General features: G+C 41.4%; 1 protein-coding gene across 1 annotated transcript in view; it reads left to right on the top strand.

The window, feature by feature from the left end:
• vps13b (vacuolar protein sorting 13 homolog B) overlaps positions 1-27,035 on the top strand; it is a 256,450-nt gene that overhangs the window by 185,049 nt on the left and 44,366 nt on the right. Inside the window, exons 33-38 of the mRNA XM_030781914.1 lie at positions 8,392-9,073; positions 9,588-9,725; positions 15,247-15,633; positions 22,109-22,311; positions 24,309-24,519; positions 26,138-26,322. Coding sequence (XP_030637774.1) covers positions 8,392-9,073; positions 9,588-9,725; positions 15,247-15,633; positions 22,109-22,311; positions 24,309-24,519; positions 26,138-26,322 — 1,806 coding nt within the window. The remainder of the gene's footprint in view (positions 1-8,391; positions 9,074-9,587; positions 9,726-15,246; positions 15,634-22,108; positions 22,312-24,308; positions 24,520-26,137; positions 26,323-27,035) is intronic.

The following is a 27,035-nucleotide window of genomic DNA, read 5'->3' as shown; positions in this document are numbered from 1 at the left end:
TCAAGTGTATGGCAAAAGACATCAAGGGTCAAGAGGGGAAAGGGTTCAGATTTTAAGGGGGAAAAGATTTAGACTAAAAACATGTTGTCCGTAAACATGCCTGATTCAGAGACGAGGCTGGAATCTCTCTTGCCTGTTAACCAGCTCTGAGAGACCAGTCAAATAATTTCACATTTTTCTAGCCAGCATGTCTCACTGTCTTCCCTTCCTTCTGTTATGAAACTATATCTCTTCCCCCCCCAACCGCCTCTCTCTCTCTCTCTCTTCTCTCTCTCTCTCTCTCTCTCTCTCTCTCTGTCTGTCTGTCTGTCTCTCTCTCTCTTTTTGACCACTCAGACCAGAATCAACTGCAAATTGACAGCCAGTCAAAACAATTTACCTTGTCCCCTGTCCACAGCGTCAGATGGCTCACCTTCAGACCCTCTCTCAGATCACAGGCACGGTGCATACCCCGGTCCACATCGGAAACCTAATCTATTTGAGATCAGTAGCAGCTGAATCGCCCGTTTGCATTGCTTTGTCGAAATTGGCGTAAAACTCCTGATGAAATCAGGCAAGCGCAGAATTGTGTTAAAGGGGAAAAGAAAATGCCGCCTTTGAGGAGAAGCAGCAGACCTTGACATGACCCTTGGGCTCTGGTTTCGAGTCAGATGAGGGGGACATCAGTGACCTCTCTCTGGCAATCAGCTGGAGGGGGAAACAGGGTCATGGACTCGAGGGAACAGTAAAAAGTAGGGGCCTCGTAGACAGGCCATGTTAGACGAAAGCCATGTTTGGTTTGATAGCTCAAGTTCTTGCCTTACCAAAAAAGAAACACTTTTACCACCTGTATAAGCAAGATAATGCTTTTAACAATAACAGGTGAATGAATGTATTGGATATGTCTTCAGTTTATGGGTTTAATATTACCTTTCACCGGCTTCCCACAGTGTTAGAGTATCTGTTTTAAATCCCTCTCACTGGATGAGAATTCCTTTTCCACCTACATCTGTCAGTGTGGTTGCCTCTTAGGTTTGGCTCTCATTTAAGCAGCTTACAATGCTCAGTTCTATAGTCCATAGCATTTGCTTTTTCAAATTTAATTGCAAAGCTAAATATTTGTATTACAACTGTTATTAAGACAGTAACAAGATCAGACCTCATTGGTGAGCTCATCAAGTCAGTTCAATTGAAGTTCCCCTTTGTTGTTTGATCTAACGGTCTTATATATTTGTTGAAGCCTCTACAGATGTTCTAAACATTCATATTGTCATACAGCGTCTTTTTAACCTTAACTTAGCGTTCATGGGTTTAGCTGTCATACATCCTGTTACTAGAATTTTCTCACATTTCCACCTGGCCCTGCTACACTTTGGAGTGTCCCTTACCTTCCGCTTATCAGTGCTGGGAGTCAGTCCAAGTTGAATTGGACAAAGATTGTTTCATCTTGTTCTCCTTTTAGTTGACTTCCTCTAAATAATATGGCTGCCAGTCGGGTTTCTTGCTCCACCATGTCAGTCCCAGGGCTCCAGAATGAATCATAACAGCTCTAATCAGTGTCCTGGAGACACCTGGGGCCTGTATGTCCTAACATTCACCCCTCAGGTCAACCGTGTTTGACTTGCGTTGCTGTTTCTTGACCATTGTAACCAAAGCAAAAACGCAAATACGACCTTGTTCGTGTATGCGTTATGAGCTAACACGGGAACACATTCGTTTGAACTAGCCGACACTTTACAAAATCCATTGAAGACGTATCACTAAACATTTCTTTTTTTTTAATTTTATTTTATTATTTATTTATTGCGTGATTTTCTGTTAACAAGGTAAAATCAGAGGTAACCTATTAGTTTCTTGTTACTACTGCTTGAATGAGACTGAACATTTCTATTGCTATCATCTATCCGTGTAAGTAAATGTACCGTGAGAACTGCTTTTCTCATCATACAACAGCCTCTGAGGTTTTCAGAATCTAGTAGGACACTTATTCTGAAGTAGAAACGGATTTGGACCATTTTTTCCTCACGATTTACAATTCAAAATTAAAACATTGTTTTTAAACTGCACTATTACTTTTAAGTAGCACTTTTGGAAACTACAGTTATTGTATTGTATGGTATGTTGAACAATATATGCCATTATGTTGGAGACTATGTAATACTCTAGTTGACTGTCAAAGTAAATGAATGTGCTTGAACATAAATGGCATTTTGCCTGCTGTTATTCTCTAGATGCAGTCTAAAATACTTCCATACTGCAGACATGGACATGGATTATTTTCTTAATGTTTTACTTTGACGAAGACGTGCCCAAGATAGTGATCTTTTCAATAATATGAAATTTTTGTATTTATTATCAAATTAATTTATGACAGAAATGTATGTTACATGCCAGTACTACTCATAACCCTATTCTGCACCTAAGCTTTATACATTGTACTCTCAATCAGTCTAGCTCCAGAGTTACTCCTTACAATAACTCATGATGTGTTTTGCACATAAATTTTTAAGTCAGCATTCTTTGATTGGTCCACTACTGCACTCTGCCCTGGAATCTTCTCTGTGGTGTAGCATTCATGTTCCTTGTTCCTCGTTGAATTTGAATCTGGTGTATGTATAGGCACATATTTCAGGCATTCCCTGCCTGGAAATCTGGAAAAGTAGGAACCACGCAGTTTCATAAAAATGAATCTGAACAATCAAAATACTGTAAAGAGCCCCCTTCTCACTCACTCTCTCTCTCTCTCTCTCTCTCTCTCTCTCTCTCTCCCTCCCTCGCTCTCTTTCCTCCTTTCTTCTTTTTTTCTCTTTCATCACCCCTCCACCTCAAAAATGGAAAAGGTCACTTCATTGTCTCCCAGAAATGTGCTATAGCTGTGGAATATGGTTTCATTTGGATTCCTCTAACTCAACTAAATTCCTCAAACATTTGCCATCTGGATTTGTTCTTATAGTACTGTCTCTGAAAGTTTTCATATTTGATTTTATAGGTTTTTATTTCTTTATAATGTGATATCTATGCCCTAGAGCAGCCGTGATTGGACAGATTGCACATAAAGTCCAGTCATGGCCCTACTGTAGCTGAGATGGTCCCGTCTAAGCCAAGTGTTTATGAGCGCTGAAGAGAGATGTTTCAAATTATCCCAATATCATTTTCAAATGCCTAAAACAGACTGAAGTCATTTCCATTGCAGATTTGTTTTTGTGAAAAGAATGAGATGCTTGGCAAATTTGTGTTTCGGAGCTGCCTTTAACACAGGCTTGTAATACATGCTACAACTCCTGTCAATAGGTTCACATGGAAGTCAAAGGCCTAATAAAGTCTCTAGTTTAAAGACATGCAGCACACACAACATCCTAGTACAATTAACCTGATATTTCTGCTGAAACAAATAATAACTTCAGGCTTAAGAATTCTTTATTACCATTGCTTGATTTTTTTCCTGCCTTGATAGCAGTAATTATATTGCTTGTGCTGAAAATGAGGATGCCTCTTTAGTAACCCCAAGGAGCACCTGGTGTGATTTCTACACCCCTGCAGTGATGCGCTGGAAGGCTTAAACATTTTTATTGCTTTTTGCCTATGCCTCACTCCAGCCCTTTTATCATCAAGCCCTGAAATCCTTCCTTTTTTACGTTCAGCATCCTCTTTTGTGGCCAAAATATTTGTATGCAAACCTAAGGCAAGCTATAGGCCAAACCTTTGTGTAGCTTAGGGCTTTTGGACAGAACATATGTTAAAAGGCTGTCTGCCCATGGCCAAGTGCACTGTTGAGTAGCCCAGTGGGAGGGCAGAACTGTTCTTACTGAACACAGACTATTCTTCTTTGTCTTTTATTGCTACAGGTTTTATCATCCCTTCTTTGTTCACAAGGCATGCATCTCATATACCACAAAGCAGACTAAAAGACAGACAGGCATTTTTTTGGTCCTCAACCACTCCCTTGGTTTTCTAAGTTAATGGAAATTCTTCGGCCTCAAGCATCTAAAATATTTTTTTTTGCTATTGCCTTATGGCAGTATGCGGACAGCACGTCTCTGACCACTTACCGTGGAACCGCTGGACCTACTCTCAAATAATTACCAACAGATATTTGGTACTCTCTGTCCAACATCAGCAACACCAGAAGAAAGAGAGCATTTGACAGGTCAGGGAAAATATTGACATTCTGTTATTGCTTCCTTGTCTATTTGGCCCCTAGTGAATCAGCCAAACAGAGGGACACAGAATCTTGTTTTGTGAAGGTTTGTCAATGGTGCCTCCAGGCTGACTGTACTCACAGAGCTCATGGATGCATCGCTTTTTTTTTTTTTTTTCAGCCTTTCGCTTAAGAGATCTCTGCGTTCAGATTGCTTTTAACTGAACTGCACTGTAGCTGTTAACAGAGCGGGGTCACGGCCCGCTGGCATGCCTTTGTTGTGGTTCATCAGAAGTGCAGAGCAGGTTCCTTTTGTTATTGAGGCAAAGTTCAACTCACTAAAAGCTTCTTTGATGCTGTGACTGTTTTTGCTCTCTCAAAGAGAAATGACTTCATATTATAAATTTCTTCCTTTTAAAAATGAGTGAAGAAACTGCGGTCTTTATGGAATTTGGGTTTTTAAGTGTTATTATGTTCTTCAAAGCGAGTTATTGATTTTGAAGTCCACACTCTGCAGAGATGAGGACCATGCCACTGAGTGTTCTGTGCTTGCCTCGTGAGTTCACTTGAGCTGCACAGCATGAACTCAGGCTGTAAAAGTCCTATATGAGACATCAGCCTCATCCAGGCAACCTTCAAACTAGTTGCCTGCGTAGTTAATTTCGAAAGACCAGTGACATCATTGAACCAACTGCTGACACGATTGAAGTATGCACGCTAGAATGGCTTCTCATAGAACAGGTTTCACTTTTTCAGTGTTGCCCATTAGATTACGATGAACCCACTGGTTAGTGTTAACTCTGTCTCAAAGATTTTATTGAGAAATGACTGATGCACCTTATTATTGCCAGGGTGACAACATGTTGCCATGGTGGCCCTTGAGTTCTTGTCTCTGCCAGCTCACTGTAGCATGGGAATGATGTCTTAAGTAATGGAAGCCCTCACCCTCATTGATAATATCAAAGCAGGTCTACACTAAGCATTGATGTGTCACACACATGATGTCACCAAGTTGACCTCTCCCTTACCAGTGATGTCTTTCCAGTTGTACTGGGAAAAAAAGAAAAAAGAAACTTTCACTCATATACAGTGCTCTCTGATCTGACAAACCTTGTAAGTTCACTTGCTTCTCCTGCACCACAAAATTTACACCAACTTCACATGTGGAGCACAGAGCTCCCTCAATAGCAGAACAATAACCATATGCTCATGTCATTTTTATTTGTTTAGTGTTGCCCAGTTACACTGCAACTCGAACACATCTGCATCAGCTTCTGTTTTGGTAAAGATAAGATGTTTCCAAACAGTTGTGGAGAACTTAAGGAATTTAAATTTCAAAAAGGAAAAAAAAAAGTCCTCACTAAGTGGCCATGGATCTGAGGTTATCGATTTTGTGTGTGTGTGTGTGTGTGTGTGTGTGTGTGTGTGTTATATAGGCTACACTGTTTTGTCATATAGACTGCACACTTAGAGACTCACAACAACTGAGTGGGTGGAGTGTTACACAGATGTTGCTAACATGATTGGCACTTTGAGACAGAAGGTTTTGCGTTTGAGGGATTTTCCACTATTTTTAATAGCGTGAGAGGATGACGTCATGGTCAGCAGTTATGGGGTTTTGATCAGTGGTAGTCAGTGATTGTATGAGGCTCTCTGGAAATAACACTCCAGTGCCTCAGATTTGTAATAGAAAGTAATTACTGAAAACTGAGATTTAAAGAGGAAAGGTAGACATGTTTGCATTGTAGATTTATAGCCTTCTGTCAATGGATAAATTGGCCTGAGAGTGCATATATACCTGGTGACTACCTGACTCAATTCACTGGGGTGCAGCGTAAAGGCTTGGAACAGATACAGGGAAAGTGATCGTGAGAGAGGGCATTTGTATGTGTGTGTGTGTGTGTGTGTGTGTGTGTGTGTGTGTGTGTGTGTGTGTGTGTGTGTGTGTGTGTGTGTGTATGTGTGTATGTATGTGCATGTTCATGTGTGTGCATGCATGCATGTGTGTGCGTGTGTTTCTTCATCTAGCTACAATTGTGTATTGCACATAAGCTAGACTTTAAATTGCATTATTTTCTTCCCAGCAAATTTCCATCCCAAACATTGGCACTGCGTTTTAGTCTTCTGAAGTTCAGTGAATTCCGTATGTAGTAATTCACCAGTTTGATTGAGTAGTTCTTTGTTTGGAGTGAATTGCTTAGAAAGACTGGGTCCCTTCTCTGTAATTGTCTTTGCATGTGTAGGCCTAAGCCTGTGAATCCTGGAGGAGTGGATGAATATTTGGTGGTTTCTGCCTCACTGTGTTCATCAATGCAGCTGGGTGCAGCTTTGTCCATTTTGATGAAACGCTTGAATTTGGTGGCCGTTGCCTTCACCAGATACCTTTTTCAAATATTTCCCTCTAAAAGACAAGCTCACCCTAACTCAAGACACATGGTGTTTGACATTGAGACTGTCATAATCCACAAGAAAAATCTTACTTTTTAGCCTACAATAAGAAAGAGAAGCAAATTTCTCCCTCATTAGATGGGAAAGAAGAGGGGTCTTGGCACCAGCCCCTGCATGGAAGCCGTGCTTTGCCTCTTGCTTGTTTTTTTCCTTTTGGTTCACCAAGCTCTTGTTTTTTGCCTTTGATGACACTGTTTAGTAGAGGAAATATCTAATAAATCAAGCATTCTGTTTAATGTGCTGCCAGTGGGCTGACTATGAGCCTGGAGGTCTGAAACACTATCTTTGCCACTGCTGCAGTACGTGGGAATGGTGCTCAGGAAAGGGGAGAGGCTGACGTGAAAGAAAGCAGCTGAGAGAACATCGTTGCTGAATGGCCCGTAATGGGAAACATGTGGAGCTCGGTGAAGAATGAGAAGGGATATAGGGATGAGATGAGATAGGAGGGAAGGAAGGACAGCAAGAGTCTCAGCACAGCACAGGTTTGAACAGCTTCATCAGGGAGTGCGTTAGCGTTAATCGGCCGCCACTTTTGAAGGATTCTTTTGGATGTGGTGAACAAGGGAGCCGTTGGCTGATCAGACGCTTTCAGTCCTATACACTGCAAGAAGTGAATTTTGGTTTAAATGAAAGCATTCCCATCTGTATAGCAATTCTCCCATTACTCGAAAAGCACCAGCTAACTTAGATTGCTAATGCAAACGAAGGCCCTGATGGCTGCTAGCATTGGTAGTTTTGCAGGATTAGTTGAAGACTGAAGTTGTAGTCTGTCCCCATGTCTTAATATCAGATCTGAGTTCTCTTGCTGCAACCAACAGAGGTGTGCTGATGGGTGATAATCCCATTTATTAAGCACTGACAATCAGAATCGAAGCTGTTCTAGCACAGGAGCTGTATTGCAACTGGACTGCTGTTCATTTATATCATCTGTCAGTGTTATCAGTCGAAGAGAATGGCTAACATCTGTCACACAGTTGTAGTGCACAGCCTACCAATTTGTGAAAAGCACCACATTCAAGGCACAAACAATCCAATTAGCTCAGGCAAAGTTTAACAGAAGAGTGTTTCAACATCGAAATGAGCGTGAAATGACTGGAGGCTGCATTCCATGGTTTCAGCTTGTTTTGGTTGAGGGATGCAGTTAATACATCAAGGTTATAGATGAAAGGACTACTAGTCCATGGGGTGTAAATGATTTTTAAGTATGTTTTGCACTCAGTGTTTTTGATTAAAATGTTAACACAAGCATATTAAGGAAATACTAGTTAAAATATCAGCATATTTTTGTAAAGTACAACAGTGGGACTAAGCCAATACTAAATTAATTGTCAGGAATCAGTGAGTATGTATGATTGTTTGCAAAAATTGTACAAATTCACATTTTCACATTTAGATGTGAAAACAATAGGAATCTCTGTCTCATCCTGATGTCAAGCAGTCAAATGATGTTTCATTAAATTTGCTATAGAATTAACCCCTGAACTTTGAATCGCAGTTGGGCAGAACCAATCACTTAAAAGTAGTTCTGATGTTTCCATGGTCACGTATTTGTAGAATTCCTCTGAAGAGTGGGTCATTATTCTTACTCACTCCCATATCTCAAGAAATCACAGGACTCATGAGATATGAATCAAGTACTCTCATTTCTGTATAAATCCATATTACATTGTTTCTGATGTGTTAGGATCATAATCAGGCTAGAGAAAAATGGCTCCCCCAAAGAATTTAAGGCTATTACTGAATTCATGTGTATTTTCTGTGCACCTGGTAAAGGAACTTAAATGTGTGTTGGTAGGACTGTTTTACCTCCTCTTCTCTCCCTCCAGGTTCACAGTCAGGAGCAGCAGGGCAGTTCCACCTCTGGCGCAAGCTCAGCAGACCTCTCTTCACAACGTAGTGCTCATGGAGCACAGGACAGTGGATTTGGCAGCGACAGCGCCCGACTACGCATCGTCCAGATTGAACAACAGAGTGGTGCCAGCCATCATCGCCTCGTCCGGCCGTCTCAACAGTCCACCATCACGAAGAACCTTAGCTTTATCCCCTTTGACATTTTCCTCACGGCCGGACATCTCTCCCTCTTAACTTACGCCTCTACCCGCGGTCCCGCCAAAACCCACGGTCCAAGTGAAGAACGTCTGGGCAAGAGTGCCCTTAACATGCCTGAACCAGACCAAGACATCTCCCAGACCCAAACCTCCGATATCTCAATGCTGACGGCAGATGATCTCCTGAACAGTAAGGGTACCCGAAGCATCAGTGGTGGGATCTATACTTTAGAGAGCCTCTCGGCCCCCGCGCGTTCTTCTGCCCGGCAGGCGTTGGGGGTGACGGTTGTCAGACAGCCAGGCCGCCGAGCAGCAGACGATTCTGTTCTGGAGCCCCTGCTCTACTTGCAAATTCAACAGCCTTCAGCCCTACTCAGCTGCCACCACCGTAAGCAGAGGCTGGAGCTGTCTGTCTTTGATGTGGCCCTCAAGGGTGTTTCCACCAGCTACAAATGCCTAGGTATGGACTGGATAAGCTTCGTATTTCATGTTCATTTCATATTTATATTTCTCTAACACCTCTTTAAAATCTTAGAACGCCTTCCTTTACTGTGGTTTGGTGTTCCTGTATTAAGTTCAGTACTTGTTCAGTCATGTTTGTTTTATGTATAATCCATAGGAAGTACTTCAGCAGCACTTATATAGTAGCGCATACATATTGTTATGAGCTTTTCATACCTCCAATCCTTTATAAATGTAGATCTGTCTCTGAGTGACTTGACTGCCCTAATGGGACACACTAAACAAATAAATAAAACAAAATGATTTCTCACATTTACACAAATAAAACTTTTCTAGTCTTTACCTCTTATGTAGGTACTTGACCCTCCCGTACACTTTCTCTCATGTACATACACAAACATCCTTACACAATCTGCTCTGAACACTCTCACTCCCTCTCCTACTACTTCTCTCATTTTCTTTCTTTCTCTTGCACACACACGCACACAAACACACCATTTTTCTCTGTGCAGACCCTGGGAAGTCTCTGCCGGAAGCCCTGGACTACAGCGTGTTCTGGCTGCAGACAGTAGCTGGAGAGGCTGACAACCGCACAGGCATCCCTCCTCCCCTGCTTACACTACAAATCAAGGACTTCCTCAATGGTCCAGGTGGGGCCCCTATGCACACATACACACTGAGACATGCTTTATAACACACACTTTTGTTCGATGTGTGGACATAAGCGGTGGTGTCACAGGAAGAGAGTGTGGTGCTGCACTTGAGTTTCACACTCCCATAGTGGTGGTTTGAAGTGCAGCAGCAGGCGCCCAGCTGGAAACGGACAAAGGGCTCACTCCAGGGTCTTTCTCCCAGAATGTCTCATCAAGTATAATGAGCCTATTCTATGTGTGTGTGTGCGCGCGCATGTGTGTTTTTGTGTGTGTGTGTGTGTGTGTGTGTGTGTGTTCTCAGCATGGGTGTGCTCTATCTTAGTGTGTGTTCTCTACTGTTTATGCTACTTACTGTGGGAAAGCTTATGTGCAAGTGTGTGTGAGGGTATGTGTGTGATTACTTAGGTGTCTTAAATGACTTAGATAGTGTGTTTCTGCATTCTGCTGGTGTATGAATGTGTCTGGGAGAAGTGCAATAGGGTGCCTGTGTAAGATTAACAGATTTTTTAAAAAGGTGTATGTTCAAGTCCTCCCAATGCAGCTGTATGCACCACTCATTCCTCTTACAACTTCTAAGCTTTCCTTTTGTGTTTTTTTTAACAAATACAGTAAGATTTCTGCAGCTATGCATAAAACAAATCGTTAAAACAACTATATGGATGGCAATGAAGGCTCTAGCATGAATCCTTTTTAGAATTCTCTTTTTAAAAAAATCAGTGATTATAGCCGCTTCACTGGTTTTTGGCTGTGATATTTAAGACTTTCTCCACCATGGTACTGATCAAGGACAGTGAATACATCTTTAGAACTTCTCATTTGCATGCTCGTGCATAAGCACTCTTCACGTTAGAGTTAGATTTTAGAGAGACAGATTAAAATATGTTGCTGACTGTATTATAAACAAATGCCGTGCTTTAATTTTTCAACATTCCGTGACTGCAGTCAAAATTACGTGTACATCATAAGTCCAAAAATAATTCTTATAATTAGTAGCCTAACACTTCATGCAAGCCATCCCATCTGTGTTGAATGTTGACTTGAATGTGAGAGAGAGAGAAAATGCGTGTGTGTGTGTGTGTGTGTGTGTGTGTGTGTGTGTGTGTGTGTGTGTGTGTGTCTGTCTGTCTGTCTATATGTCTGTCTATATGTCTGTGTGTGTCTGTGTGTTAGAAACTTGGTGATGCCCTTCACTCCCTCATGCTTACTGCAGACCCCCCTAGATCCTCACTCACCCCTGAGTTGGGTCTCAGAGAAATTTCAATTGTAGTTCCGTTATAGTGAGGCATAAATCCAGAACAGCCTTCCACAAGGCCACGCGAGTGCATTCCAAATGCGAACACTTTGTTTACAACAATGTGCTTGCAATTTCATCCATATTTACTCCAAAGGCATACCGCAACCAATCTCAGGACCAGCTCCCAAGGATACCGGGGTGGGTGGTAGGAGGGGTTGGACACATGTGCAAGGTGAATGATGAGGGTCTCAGCACAGTCCTAAGTTTGAGAAGCACTCTTACAGTGAGGGGAATGGGTTTTCATTGTAATTGGGCTAGCCTCCTCCTCACCAGATATATTGGTTCAAGGCTTTACCAAGGCTTTACCATCTCTCCCCTCTACCTTGCTGTGACACCCTCCCCTTCCAGTACACCTCCCACCCCTTTGTTGTCGGGGGTCAACAAAGTATCTCAGAGACCTAAGAGCAGCCACCTCAAAAAATGAAATGGAGACTGAAGAAAAAAATGCCCCTCCCTGTGCTGTAACTTGGGCAGGTGATAGATTAGCTCAAACAAATTGTAACCATTACACCCAAGTGGTCCTGGATTCTATCAAACCATCCAAACCTAAGAAGTGTTGTCAGCATTGTATATAAGGCCTTTGCCCCCTTTGGAATTGTACAGAAGGGCGTTAATTTGAGTCATATGATACACGCACTGCCCTCAGCCAACGCCAGGCTCCTTGAGAGGGAAAGTGGGTTTGGCCAGCAGGTCCAAAGAAACCCATCGATGCTCATTCATCCTTGAGCTGGGTGTGTAGGTCTTGCTGCAAACAACATCGCTTGTCCATTGAAAGGCCCTTTCTTCTTCTTGACTGTTAATTATAGAGTTTCTCTGCTTTGCATGTCACAGAATTTCTTCAACATGTCTTGCACACAGGGAATAGTAGTTCTGTCTGGTATTTCATAATGTCAGAATGTCCTTTATAAAAGAGGGAAGACCCGACAGAGAGAACACGCCACGGACATACGCTGAGGTTCAGAGTTCGGTTGCAAACCATAGTACCCAGAACTGCCAGGAGGCACTTTTGATCCCATAGCCCCAATCCTTCTGTCTAAATTTGCTGTGGTGGCCCATGATCTGGCAGTTTATTTAACTCTAATGGAGCCTGACAATTGAGAAGTGGCAGAAAGTTGGGAAAGAGTTCCTGAATGGTTTTGATTAGCCACACTTTAAAGTCCTGCATACACAGCCCCACCTAAGGGCTTGTTTCTCTCCACTGCCAGAAGCTGGCAGTCCACTTTGTGCTCAGGACGTCAAGGTGTTCTTAATAAAGTTCCCTCCCATACAAATGTCACTCACAAACAAGACGCCCTTAAGGTTTTTCCTCTTTTTGTGAACAGAAGCACTGCTTTCTTTCTTTTCCTTTTCCTTTCTTTCTTTCTTTCATTAACCATTTATTTCTGACCATGTGTTTGTACTCCTATCTGAATTCATCGAAAGTTTTAAAAATGTCACCTTTGCAGGCAGCCGAAGTTAAATGTGTCAGCACAGTAGTGTGGACCTGTAGTGATACTCTAAAAGTCTTAAAGTATTATCACGTTGAAGGAAATAGACACATATTTCACATGTCAAGCTCAGTCTTCTCGTCCTAAACTTTTCAGCAGGTTAAGACTCACGTCTGAAAAAGTAAAAATGTGAGGATCGGTTTATTTATTTCTGAAGAGGACTGTGGTTGATTCAGACTGATCCCAGCCTGAATTCAAAGTTAAATAGTTAATTCTTTGCATTTAATTTTTAGGTATGGAGGACGAAATACAGGACTTGAATTGGAGTTCATTTTATTCACTGTAAATCAACCATTTATCCATTGTAAATCAGCCGTACTTCTGTGACTGCTTATCATTTGAATTCACGAACTGCATTCATTTACTCCCTCATGTGTGTTTGAGTGTGGAGCCAGCACTAAAACCTCCTCACACATACAGCTGAAGCTTTGAACGATGACACGGATGTCAATGTGACCATTTAATGCTGTGCTGTATTTTATTAGCACTCTGCTAAAGATTCATTTTTTGACACAGCTCCATCTCCATAAAAAGAAGATTTGCTCCGTTGAGCACTGGCTGGAGTAGAATGGTGGGGGGTTTGGGGGGTGCCGAGTGGAGCAGATGGAGCCAGGATGTAGAAGTTTGAGCTGGGGTCTAGAAAGCCGCCGTGGCCAACCGTCTCTGGAGACTGTCGCAAGGAAGGTTTGCAAAAGTTCAGGTTGAGAGCCCTAGTGTTTGGTGCTGAGCAACAAAAGAATTTTATTATGATTTAGAGTGACTTGTTAGACCATGCAAGTGCACACTTTCTCAATAGCTGTCTCCAAATATGACCTCATAGAGGATACAGACTTGACTTCAGTCGACAAATCATTTGCAGAGTTTTTAAACCTGGTTTGTCTCATTTATATGGCAGACTTCCTATCTGCAAGTGAAACACTGCATCGTTGTTGTGTTAGTGGTGGACTGCTATAACTGAAATAATTAGTAAACTGGAATGAACAGTGTGTTCCTGCCTAGCGTACCACTTTTTCAATTCTGAATCACCTTGACGTCCTATTTGAACTTGTGCAGTTTAAACCTCCTGTTTGACTAGTCCACATGGGTAGCAATGGTCTCGTCAGAAGAAGGTATATTAAAAATATGTGTATAAATCCACCCACCCACCCCCAGCCCACTTCCCCCCATCTTCAGTCATAACAACGTGTGCTGCCTAAGACACCTTTGTGCCCCTTAATCACATCCAGCTCCCCCCCTTCAGGGTACACAGCTTTCATCGCTTAGGAGAAAGGGATGAACAAAATGAAGTGCTGTGCATGGTCGATTTATAGTGCCACTGGAAAGTTTCCTAGCAATAGCTGACCTGGAAATAAGTTGTGTTCCACAGTCATATCTTCCTCCACTTCCTCTTTTTAACTCAGAACAGACAGTAGCATCTGACATCAGCCCACCTTGGCCATGGTCCCACACGCATCAACATTCGTACATGCTTACAATGGAGACAAGGAATTAAAGGCCGCCAGAAAAGGGCAGGTTGATAGGCACATTCATTTCTAGCTGTAGTTCACTGTACAAGATAGCTATTGAAGGACAGGTCAGGGAATAGATGGTAAATGATGTGAAACACAACTCAAAAGTGTTAATCTGTTTTTCAAATGTTCTTGGAGCATTTGTTGTTGGCTTGGGTGGTTTCACAATGACAGCAGGCATTTGTCCTCAGTCCCACTCATCTGCTAGCATGATAACATAAACTGTGGATGACTGATCAGTTCTGGTAGCAACTTGGCCATTTCTGTTACTCTTTAATAATGATGAAATCTATGTTACAGGACTTATGCTTAGTTACATATCTGTCTACAAGCCACTAAGAATGTACTTCATCATTTACAGAGTACATCATATAGCTGCCTAGTATGTCACGCTGCAAACGTGCATTACATTCCAAGCTGACAATCTTTCACACAGTGACAATCTTTCATACAGTTTCTGTGTGTTACTCATACAATACAAGTCAAAGGAGTGAATTAAGCTTGTCTACCAGTAAATCTCTAATGGGGCAGCCACCAGAGAACCATCAGCCATTCATCATGCTAGGTTTGAGTAAGAGGCTGTTAGCAGAATCAGCCACCACAATTTGGGTAATGCACCCGGATTTAGAGAGATATGTAATGCACACCCAGCAGGAAAGGACAGTGAAGACAATGTGATTCATATTACCAGACAGACAGGAAATGTTCCCGAATAACTACCATGTCTTTTTTTCCCCCCTTTTTTTTGTCAAGTTGACCAAACACATTCCGCTTTCTTTCCTCTTATGTGGTACTCCAGTGTCACCTCATAAATTAACCTGATGGCTTGGAAGACAGAGTCATATGGTGGGGGGAATAATGTTATTTCGGGGGATGGGAATGTCAGGGGAGGGGAAGAGAGGTCCTGGATGACCTTCACTGAGCTGCTTCACTCTCACTCCTTTGCAATAATTGTCCTACACCTCAGCACATTCCTTTTCTCTCATTCCCTGGCCAGTTTTACCCTCATTTCCATTGACTGCATTTGTGACACAAAAGAAGTATTTTAAGTGAACTGAACTAAATAATATTTCCCCCGAAATCAATTTTCAAAAATGCTTTCTTGACACCTAATGGAAATTTGGAACCTTAGCAATGAGAGTTGATCAGTACTTAACACTGAAAAAGGACCATAATAGTGTAAATGAATCTGGTATTAACAAATGCTCACTCTGTTCATTCTTTTCTAGCTGACTTGAATGTGGAGCTCTCCCGTCCACTGAAGAGTAACCTCACTTTGGCCAAAGTGGAGCAGGCCAAGGGCTTCCTGAGGAAGATCTTCCCTGAGAGCACGCATGAGCCTACCAAAGCACCATCTACCCCACAGTCCTCTCCGCAGAAGACTTCTGTGTCACGTGGTCTGACTGGACCAGTTAGTACAGCTTCTTCACCAACCAGTATCTGGACACTGGCCAACTCCCTCCAGACCCTCGCTCCTTTTCACAAGGTCTCGCTCCATACCGTCCAAATGGTTGTCGTCATGGAGACAGAGAGCCACGTTGCAAGGCCTAGTTTGACAGTGGGTGTATCTGGTATGACTGGCAGCTTGATCATGAAGAGTGGGCCTAAGGTGACTGGTGAGTACACTCCCTCATCTTTGTTCTAATGCTCTTAATTCTCCCAGCAGTCAGAATGATGATTCTTCATTTTTGCTCATCTGTCAGAAATGGTAATCCTTTATTTTTACCCCTCAGCTTCACTTGTATTCCTTCAGTTTAAATTTTGCATTGGGATTCAACCCTGAACTTTCATAAGAACGTTTGTGTATATTGTCAGTGGAGGCCAGCTGGATTTCCTTAAAGTTTTTTTCTTTCGGTAGCTCTACAAGCAGGCTTTCTTGAAGCAAAGAAATCTATCCCTGATACTGTAAAGAAAAAAAAAAACTACTTGAGATAAGTTAACTTGAATTAGTTTTATTTACCTTAGTAGGAAATCCAGACCTCTGTCATCTAACCTGTTTTACATAGCTTCGAGGGAAGATCTCTGTGGCAAGCCACAACAAAGCAGGACTGATAAAGCACAGGAAGTGGCCCACGCTGCATCACTGTCATGTGTTCTGGCCCATGACCAAGATGTTACTTGGCAAGAATTACCTGCACTCCCTGAAACTGTATCCATTGACCACCAAATGTGAAGCAAAGGAAGGCTCTAAATGGAAAACATGTATCATTTCACATAAACCGTCCTTGGTACTTTACGAAGGCTTTGATATTTGTTCTCCAAAGCCAGAAATTCTCGACCTTTAGAACCTATAACGGTGGAGTGCAGACTTTTGTGAACGGTGACCCAGAAGTTGCTTAGACAGCCTCCCTGCCAATAAAATCAGGCTCACAGGCAGAACTGCTTAGGATAGTTACAGTTTGACCACAGAAGCAAACCTACAGTAGCATCCCAAAGAAAACATGTACAAAAAAAAAGAAAAAACCCTAGGAAAACAGTAATTTCTGAGAAAGATTAAAAATCATCTGTAATTACAATGGGAGGTAATAAAAAATTAGAATCAAATATCTGCAGCCTCATCAGTATTATTCCAGTGCTTTTGATTTCATGAGGATACGGCATCTGTCTCTGTTTCCATGTTAACCGATGAGCATACCTTTTTTTTTTTTTATTAAATGTCTCACATAGCGTATGCATGAAAGGTTGGATGAACCCTGGAACTGCAAGTGCACTGTCAGCCAAAAACAACATGTGCCTTGTCACTTTGTGCACATGCTGGGCCACTGTCAGTGTACAGTACTGAGAGAAACTTGTGAAGGTATTGGGACTATGCCCGTGCTTTATCGAAGGCCAAGATTTACCCTGTAACTGTTACAGAGATCCAGAACCATTCTGTGTGAGGCAAAGGAGGGTATGTGCCAGTAGAAGTAAATGAGAGGGAGAAGAAGGAGAGAGAGCAAGAGAGAGAGAGGGCAAAAAGAGAGAATAAGACTAAGCGTGCATCTGCTCTACAGATGTTATTATATAGGGTTACTTCAGATAAAATGATTGTCGAAATTTTTAATTAAAACCTCAACAATTTGCACTTGTTTACCCGAGTCGACATAACTCTGCCATGAGACAATGTGCAAGGCTGTGGGCCCACACTGATTCTCACCAGCTTTGCCGGCCTCATGCACGTTTGATGTGTTGACTTTGATAAACACTGTCGAAAAACACTCATTGCTGGAAAACAATGGGGGGAAAAAAGGAACACTTGGTTGACAGTACGTGGGGAAAGAGAAAAGTCGGTTTGAAAATAAGTCCATTTTTCACTTGTCTATTTTTAGATTGGCTCTTCTCACATTGTGGCCCTGTCAGGGTTAGATTTATTACTGAGTGTTCTCCTCACTTGTTTACTGTAAACACAGTGGCCCACGGGTCGTTCGCAGATCTCCAGTGTGAGCGGTTTTTCCCTGCCTGAGCCAGAACCTTGCTATGTCAGCCGCAAAACATTGGTTGTCAGGGTCGCACTTCACATTAAACAATAGTTCAGAGAATTCTTTTGTTTTCCTTCTTTCCCCTCCTTTTGAAGGCATTAAAGGAATTGTTTTAAGCGCTGGAAAGCTGATGTTGTCATCTCTTGCACTATTGTGGTTGAGGAGAAGGTTTTTTTAACATGCACCATATAAATTTAGCTCCATATATTCCACGTTCAGGAATACCATATGCTGACCGTGCTCAAATTAATCTGAAATTATTTTGTTTTTGTTTCTGTAACATAGAGTCTCAAAAATTGACTGATTAATTATTTTTCATCTTCTGATGTAGTTAAGAGGGGAAACATTTCTCTATTTTTATGCTTTCAGACTTTTATATATAGAGATCTTTATAATGTGCATCCAGATTGAATGGTGGTATGTGATCTACTTTTATAACTGTCGCTACCAAAATCCCTCCATGCAGTTCAAACACTTGAAATAGAAACCACGTGTTTTTATCATTACCAAGTTTGGGATTCCCGTACGCGTTCTCGGCCGTAAAAGAGAACTTCATAACTCACTGGGAATTATTCTCCAAGGAGGGCTTGTTCATGAGCAATCACAAGCAGGGGAGTTTGCTACTTTCCTGCAGGTCCTCACTGACAGACATGGATTAATGCAACCGAAGATGCCACCAGGGGCAAGAGAGAAAGAGAGAGAGAGAGAGAGAGAGAGAGAGAGAGGGCTACAAATCACTGCAGAAAAGTCTCAAACAACCCAGGTTCTGTATCTTCTCTGACACCCTGTCAAAAGCCAGCATTGAGCCAGCCCCTCGGCGAGGTGAAGACCCCGTCGGCCCGCCAACATCTGGGCCTTTGACGCGCACGCCCCATGGCATAGCTCTGCCAGTGACAAGTTTGAGTAAAAGGGGATTAGGTTGACAGTGAAGTGTGTTACTAGAGCTTGTGCTAATGAAAAGCAGTGGAACTCAAATTCCTCTCAATGGTCCCCAAGGTGGAGGTGCATTTATAGTTCAAATAAAGCAAATGAAAAAAGAACGAGAGAAGGAAAGAAGAAAAAATGAAAGGGGGAAATGAACAGATGGCCCTGGATCCCTGTAATAGGAGACTCCTCTAATCCTTCAGCTAGCTATCAGTGTGACTAGCTCATGTTGGCCCCTCTCCACCCCTCTAGAGGACACCAGCTTTGTGGCAGTGATTTACTAATATACGCTCATAAAGGAAAACTTCTGTCCCCAGAACAAAGCAAACACTGCCATTAATTACTGAAGGCTTTTTTTCCCCTCATCTGTTATTTTGTTTCTGCAAAGCCTGGCGTATTGAGTTACGCTTATGTCAGTTTGTTTATTCTGGTTAAAGAAAGGCATTCGCTACTATTAATCAAATGAATTTACTTTAATAGAATGAGACGGGAAGCAGGAATGGTAAAGAAAAAACGCTCTTGGAAACAAATCCTGCAGGTCTCTCATGAGCCGCGTCTACCGCCGGTGACGAAAGAGATAATGTAACGTGCACATCGTAATTCAGTCGACAGATCAGCTGTTCAGGTTGGAGTGAAATGGTTCAGTTTGAATGCAGTAAGCAAAGGTAGAGAGATCCAAAAATGGGCTTCCTTTCACTTATGGGACAGGTTCAAGACTCATTACTACTGACAAGGCATCTTAACCAGCTCCATTTTTGTATGGAGCTGAATCAGTTTGGAATTTAGTTAACATTCGGATCCATTGAATCCATTGCAACATAGTTAACATTTTGTATTGACTTAAACTAAACAGATATACAAATATTACCCTTCTTCCCACACAAAAGCATTAACACATCTTATGATGGAACATTGCATCATTACAGAACAACTCAAAGCAATGGTAACCATGATTTTCTTTTTTTTTTTGACTTGGCAAGTATACCTGTCTCTGACTTGGATCATCTGCCTCTCACATTGAAAATATTCTGATGAAGAAACTGTTTACGTTTTAGGATTTCTCAAGAGCGTCATAGAGTTTCAAAACACATTGGGCTCATGGCTCATCTGTTTGGAGACAGCGTGTGGTCAGGCAGACTAGCCCTGAAGATTACTAAGTGTTCCTCTTGAGATGGTAATCACATTTTTCGTCGATTGCAGTTTGTTAAAGGAGTCAAAATTATTTATAGAGTGGTCAAATGGCACTTGCCAGACCAAAATTTGATCCCCAAACTAAATCAAGCCATACTTTTTAATTTACAAAATATGTTTCTTAGTTACTTATGGACCCCCTTAGTGTGTTTGTGTGGGTGGAGTGGGTAAGAGGGTTATCACAAGACTGAGTCCATCAGATGTTGCTTGCTCTAGTGGTGTGACCAAACCCAAGTGCACATGGGACCATCTAAACCAAATGCCTACCAGTACGGTGTTCTTGTTGTCTTCATTTATTTCTCCAGTGGAAACCCTCCATTTCTGTGGAGCAGCTTCCAAAGACAGACCACAATAACTACTATAGCACACCTCAGAACCACCTCACATGCCCCCTAAAACAAGTGTCCTTTGTGGACAGCTATCTAGCTTACAGTCTTTGTCTTTTCCAGATTTTAGAGAGTATAGGTCTTCCTAGCAACCTGCTCCTTTTTAAGTGTCCTTGTTGTCTGTCTGTTTCCACCCCACATAGATACACCACACAAACACGCTACTCTTTCAAGAAAATCCCCCCTCCTTACAAAAAAAAAAGATACCAGCCCTCTTTCTTTGTTGGACTTGTCAGAAATGGGCATGATAGTTGAAAAGAACATGACTCAAATCCTTATGTAACCAGTTCTGTTCGCCTGAGGGGACGCTTTTTACGTTACAGCTAGTGAATGTCCCCCTTATGTAAATATCACACAAAGTGCCTTTTCTGTAATTTGTTTTTGTCGTGAACTCCAAGTGAACTATTTCTCTCTACAGAAAAAACAAAAAAAACAAAAAATTGAGACTTAGCGCAGACCTAGTCCATAAAAAATTGAATTTACCGCTCTTGCAAATAACACCTCTTAGATCATCACCACAACTAATGAAGCAAATTGAAGTCATGTACGTCACAGACTGAAAATCCAGTAAAAAACCTCCCTGTTTGAAGTGTAATGCCATGCCCGGTAAGAAGGGCAACTGCAAAAAAAGGTGGTTATTGCTCTTTTGTCCAAGAACCAGATCCCGCTACACAGATTCATCTTGCCTGGTAGTCTGAGTTTGCTTGTGCTGATTTTATGCCATTTCTTGCATTTAAATTGTGATAAAAATCTGTAATATAGGGCAAGAACAGGACATTTTTAAAGCGTTTTCCCATCTTCGCTGTTTATTCATCAGTCATGGAGCGATGGCATGATAACCACTCGGGTTTGACACAAATACTGAGTTTTCAGTTCAAGGACAGTTTGCTACTGTTATTACAGAGTTCCTTCTCTTCACCACACGCTAATTAGCTGGATTACAGGAATCGAAAGAAAAGGCTCCCGTTTGTGGTAAATGGTTGTTTTACAAGAGTGATTTTCTGTTGAGGCCCATGTCTTGGGACAAGAGGAGGACACAAAAGCGGGTCAGGGTCGGTTTGGTTATTCTTAGGGAATGTAATTCTGCTTGTAACTGCTGACAATATCAGGACAATGTCTTTCTCTCTCTCTCTCTTTCTCTCTCTCCCTCTCGTTCTCTCTCTCTCTCCTTCTCTCTCTCTCTCTCTCTCTCCATCTTTGGCCTTTTCACCTCAGTGAGCAATGTTATTGAGGCTGTTTTTGCTTGGGAAGTATTTTATGTAATAATGTGGAAAAGTCAGTTGTGGGCTAGAGACGGACTTCTGTGATGCACTAAGGGGAATTTCCATGTGTGTTAATCACAGTAGTCAGCTCCTACTGTCTCTACTGATCAGTGTCAACATAAACTGGATGAATTCCACAATATTTCCACAATGTCTTAAATTTCTTAAATGACACTCTCCCAATTTCTTTCATTCCACCTTGGCTTCATTCAACCCTTCATTCCACCTTTTCTTTCTTTCTTTCTTTCTTTCTTTCTTTCTTTCTTTCTTTCTTTCTTTCTTTCTTCTGTCCTTCCTTCCTTCCCTCCTTCCTAGCTTTCTTCCTTCATTCCTTTTTCCTTCAATCTTTCCTGTAACCCTTCATAAATAATTCATTCTCAAAAAACAGACACATTCCTCTTTATGTGTCAAGGTTTCTGTTTTTCGAAAACTGAGTAATATGTTCCTCTTCTGCTGATCAGTTCAGAGGAGTTCCATTTGAACAAAATGAAATTGAGACAAGCCCTTGGTTGTTTTTTAAGCATCCAGAACCAGAACCAGACTTGTGCATGTGTTCCTTCTGCACTGTCTCCTTCTATCGGGCTTTGTTTTAAATCCAAGTGTGTGGTTCAGTGTTACTGTATCTGTGTCAAAAGGTGAGAGTGAATTTTGTGAAGGTTGTTAGAGTTCATGCAGGTCAATCCATTGCATGAAGTTTGTACATTCCACATTATAACAGCATAAAATCAGAACGACTTCTCAGTCACACTCACACTCGCAATCAATATTTAGAGAATCATACAATGATCATTGGTACTGACTGCTGAAGTTCTCATATTCTCTCTCTCTCTCTCTCCTTCTTTCTCCCTTTCTCTCTCTCTCACTGAACAGATCCAGTTCAACTAACATCAGTTGTGTTGGAGCTGGAGGATGTTCTGGTGAAGACTGGTCTAAAAGATCACAGTCAGGTGCTGCTGGGGCCTTTCTCCTGCAGTGCTGACCTGGAGGCTCGCTGGTGCCGTCACAGTGGTAGCCCTGGCCCAGAACCAGGCCCTCCCAAATTACTGCTGGACCTCAAAGGAGGCCTTTTACAGGTACTGTTACTCTGTCGCTGTGACAAATATTTCAAAGCATTTTTTTGCTTGTTTTTTTTTGTTTTGTTTTGTTTGTTTTGGGGATTTTTTTTCTTGGTAAACACGAATATTTTTTAAACCTAAATACAAATGAAATCATTCAGCTTTGAGAAGGTATCTGATTCTTTAAGACCATGCACCATATCAGTAGTTTCCTTGAAGCTGGAAACAGGACTTACTTTTTAATGCCAAATGACTCAAACTTTACAAGCCACTCACAAATCAGTTTGCTTACTCTTGATGCAAATAAATAGCACTCTCAACATTGCATTGTTCATATTATGCTTATAACATTGACATCTCTTCTCTCATTTGATGATAATATATTGTGAGTCATTATTTTGTTTTATACCACGATGGCTATTAAGATCAGCAATTTTCTATATAATCATATGCACTTTGGATATAGATTCAGGAGAATGAGAAGAGTGATCTTACCCAAGCATAAGGCTATAATAAAAATAATCAGAGGAACTGGCAATGATCCTGATCTATAGCACACAAAAATATGTCTCCGAACAAATCTTCAGAGTAACCTAATAAATCACTGTAGTTAGAAAATGTGATCTTTTTTCTTTATAGCATGGTTAGTTTTTGAGGCCCCTGGGGGACATTTTTGTCTCTAAACAAACGTGGCGCGTCAGTGCACTTAGCTGTTTTTCTTTTTCTTTTTCTTTCTTTTTTTTTTTTTATAACTGTGCATTCAGTATTTTCAGTGAGGAAATTTGGTTTGAACTCTTGTCATCCCTTTCTTTGTTTTCTTTTAATCATTTTATGGCATTCCCACATTTGTCACTGTTTGTTGTATGTTCAATATATATTTTATAGTTTTTCATTTTATAGTGCTTTGTCCATCCTGAGTAAAAAATATGACATTATTTTTAATCACTGGTATTTAACCCAGTCAGCCATAGAACTCTTACTCATGGCCTCCCTGAAACTGTTAGAAGCATGACTTAACATTCAACACATTTCAAACGAAATTATGACAAGTTGCGTACACAGTGCAAAGCTAAGCCAACATCCACTCCACATTATGTCTATTTCTCATAAGCTGGCCAGATATTCATGTACTCTGAGTATGTGTTGGGAATCTGAATACGTTCTGCGTTAAATAGTGACTGATCTGAAGGCAGCGTTTTGACTGCTTCAAGGCAGAACACTCAAATCCTGAATTTTAGTTGTTTTTGCACTCCAGTGCCCTCAGCAGTAAAGAAAAAAAAAACCTTTACATATTCTCAGCAGAATCTCTGACTCACTAAGGTGCAGCCGTCTCATCTAAGTCCTTTTTTTTTTTTTTTTTTTTTTTTATATATAAAGTCAAAATGATGCCAGCTTTCTGGGCCAGGGTGGAATATTACACACTTTCAAAAGTCCCTTCTAAATGCCTCGACACATCCCATTTTAACTATTCCATGAAAAATCTTGGGGAAAACTCATCACAAGTTTCCATTTGTTGTTTTATTTCGTGCCGTCAGGAGGGAAATTGAGCACAACTGAACAATTATTGGCTAATCATATATTTCCCTCAGTGACTATGGGCATTTATGGTGTTTTAATCAACTCCTGTTCTGAAACAACTGGCATTTCTTCCAATCTTTCTCTCAAACCTGAGAAATCCCCGACTGTTCCTGTTTTTAGGTTGTTTCATGGTCCACTGCTCCATGTGTGAACGATTTTATTTTGTTTTGGTTTCGGTTTTTTAATTATTTTTTGATTGAGAGATACCAATGCCTTCCAGCATGAACCTTCAATCTAATGATCTAATGATGAGTGGGTGAGAGGGATAGTTCTGCTGTGGGTGGCTATTGACTGTTTGGTTTGGTGGAAATGGCAAAATAGTTACCCCATATCGAATGCACTTATGTGCTCTCTCTCTCTCTCTCTCTCTCTCTCTCTCTCTCTCTCTTTCTCTCTCTCTCTCTCTCTCTCTTGTTCTCTCTTCCCCTTCCCTGAAGGTCTTCTGGGGACAAGAGCAGATGAACTGCGTGACTCTGGTGCACGAGCACCTCCAGGGCTACCTGAGCAAAGCTGATTCAGCTGAGTTAAAGCCTGAGGAACATGCCCTTCACACCCAACCCCCTCCATCACCACGTCCCCGATCTCCCCGCACTGAACACAGCTCTGATGACCTGCGCACTGGCCTGTTCCAGTACATCCAAGACTCCGGTAATAACATTTAATGACGAGAAAGAGAGAGAGCAGATGTCTGCACTGTGTGTTGGCCTTTTAGAATACCTGTTAATTACCATAAGTATCTTTCAAAGGATAATTCAGTTCAATACAGTCCTACGTGCATTCACAAGCTTTTGTGGACGTTTTCTTTGTCCCTGTGTGATAAAGAGCCAGCATGTGGCCCCAGCTCAATTCCACTCCCAAACAATCTCATTCCATCTGGTTTTACAAAGAACTTAACACAAATGTTTATTCTTGTGACATATCAAATGTTCCTGTTATAAAAACTTCATTTTAAAAAACAGATGACTGTAATCTGTTTTTTGTATATATTTAGAAAAAAATGTCTGAATGTGCATGTTTGCTAGCCACAGAGATTAAAGGACAAAACAAGAGAGTCTAGGCCAGTTCTGTCCTCAACATTTCCAGGTCCTCTTTGGTCAAGACACTTGGCTTCTTGTATTTTGTTTCCCTTTTGAGCGTTTACTCCGGAGTTTTTTTTACTGACAAGAGTAGCCTTTGAAATTTGTGAATGAGAGAATATATGTTAGCTAAATGTTGTAAACAGGGGCCCTCAATTCTGTTTGCCTGGAAGCTGTTGAGATGTTAGAGAACAGCTGTCTTTGGATGCCAGTTAAATACATGGGAAGGGAGACAACCCCCACGAAAAGGGTCTGGATTCATCTCCAACATTGCAAAACAAAGAGGGTTGAGACGTTGCGAAAACATTCCATCGTGCGCACTTCTGAAATGTTGACCACATTGGGCTGCAGATTAAAGCTGCTGAAATCAGACACCGACAAGAAGCTCTGAAGAGATTCTTTTTTTTTTTGCCTCCTCAAACAGGCACATCGGCATTTGCTGCCCTGAGGCTCAACCAACATCGCAATGTGGTGTTTGACATCCTCACACATATGCATGAAATCGCTTGTTTTAAGTGTCATCTTTTGTTTGGAAATGGAAAAGCACTCAAACGACTAGTCTTCTCTAATGATTATAAAAGAAGCCATATTGTCTTTACCCACTACATGCTTTCATCCAGTCTCTCTCAGTTCTTCTGTTTTGACACATTTCCGCTGGGATCCGCACTGTTACCCACTGATTCAGCTTTATTGTTCTGCTTAGGGGACGATTTGAACAGATGTTCAATGAGCTGCTCCTTTGGGCCTCTTCTGCTTAACACCAATCTGCACCATCATTAGAACCTCACAACACCAACATAGTCACTATGTAATCACATCAGCTTTTGTTAACAGCCAGTGGCCATTAAAGTGCATTTGGATAGGTATATCTGGGGTCACCACTGACAACATTGCTAATACATACCAAAGTCTTGATACGTATTGCACATGTGAAGGTATAAATAACACTTTTATGGAAACTCTTGCTGCTTAGTAAGAGGAAGGCAGGTAATTAAAAAGGCCAGAGCTTTATAGCCTTTCCTCCAGACATCTTTCAAAATAGTACCCTTTTCTCCCAACCCCAGTTTCACGTCTAGAAAAAGAGTGCTTGTTCTCATCTGGTTTACTCTCAACCTGTAATAAAATTTCAAAACTTATATAAAAATAACTCTTTTTTTTTCACACGCTGTGATCCTTTTTTTTCTGTGTAGCCTCTCAGAAATTGCCGGGAGCTCATGAGGTGGTCTTCTACAATGAAACAGACGACAGTCCTGGGATGATGCTGTGGAGATACCCCGAGCCCAGGGTCCTCACCTTTGTTCGGATCACTCCTGTTCCATTCAACACCACGGAGGATCCAGACATCAGCATGGCAGATCTGGGAGATGTTCTACAGGTGAGGCTACTGAAGCTTGACTTAAAGACCGAGCACTGGGAGGGCACTTCTACCTTTGTTATTTGTTATTTTGTTATATTATAATGCTACACTCTAGGTGGCAATCACGTTTCCCTTGTTGGGTGGATGTGACACCTCCATACTCAGTGATCTGAGTATCTGTCCATCGTTCATTCCTTCTATCTCATCTGAACTCAAAAAGAAAGAGGGTGATACATTGATGATTTTCTTCACCTTACTGAAGTTTTATTCCCCCAGTTGTTGAAGAGCCTCACAATTATGTGATGTTCAACTACAAAAGGGTCAACCATAGGTTTCTGAAAGAATTCATTTTGAAACGGAGAAAGTTGAATGAAAGAAATTTTCAGTATGAAATCTGAAATGAAAGGTATAAGTGTATTTGGAGGCTAAATTATCTTATAGGAAATATCTACCATTTTGCTTTGTATACACATCATGTGTGGAGAGTTCCCATCTCTTGAAAATTTTTATTTTGCAAGCCTGGACATATGGCTCTGGTCTTTTCCCTGTACCGTTAAATTCTCCTTACTTCATCCTCACTTTTTCTAGTAACATGTTCGAACGCAAGCAACCAAAAGGTTACAAGGTGTTGCAAGTGTTGCAACAGCTACACTCCAGCACTTGCTCATCAGTCAGCTATGAGCCCAGTAAACGTCTCTCAAAGGCATATGTGTACGGTGTAGCTGATATAG

Source organism: Chanos chanos, chromosome 8 (genome assembly GCF_902362185.1).
Source record: "Chanos chanos chromosome 8, fChaCha1.1, whole genome shotgun sequence".
NCBI lineage: Eukaryota > Metazoa > Chordata > Actinopteri > Gonorynchiformes > Chanidae > Chanos > Chanos chanos.
Note: the sequence above shows the minus strand (reverse complement) of the source record. Positions and strands in the feature narration are given on the sequence as shown.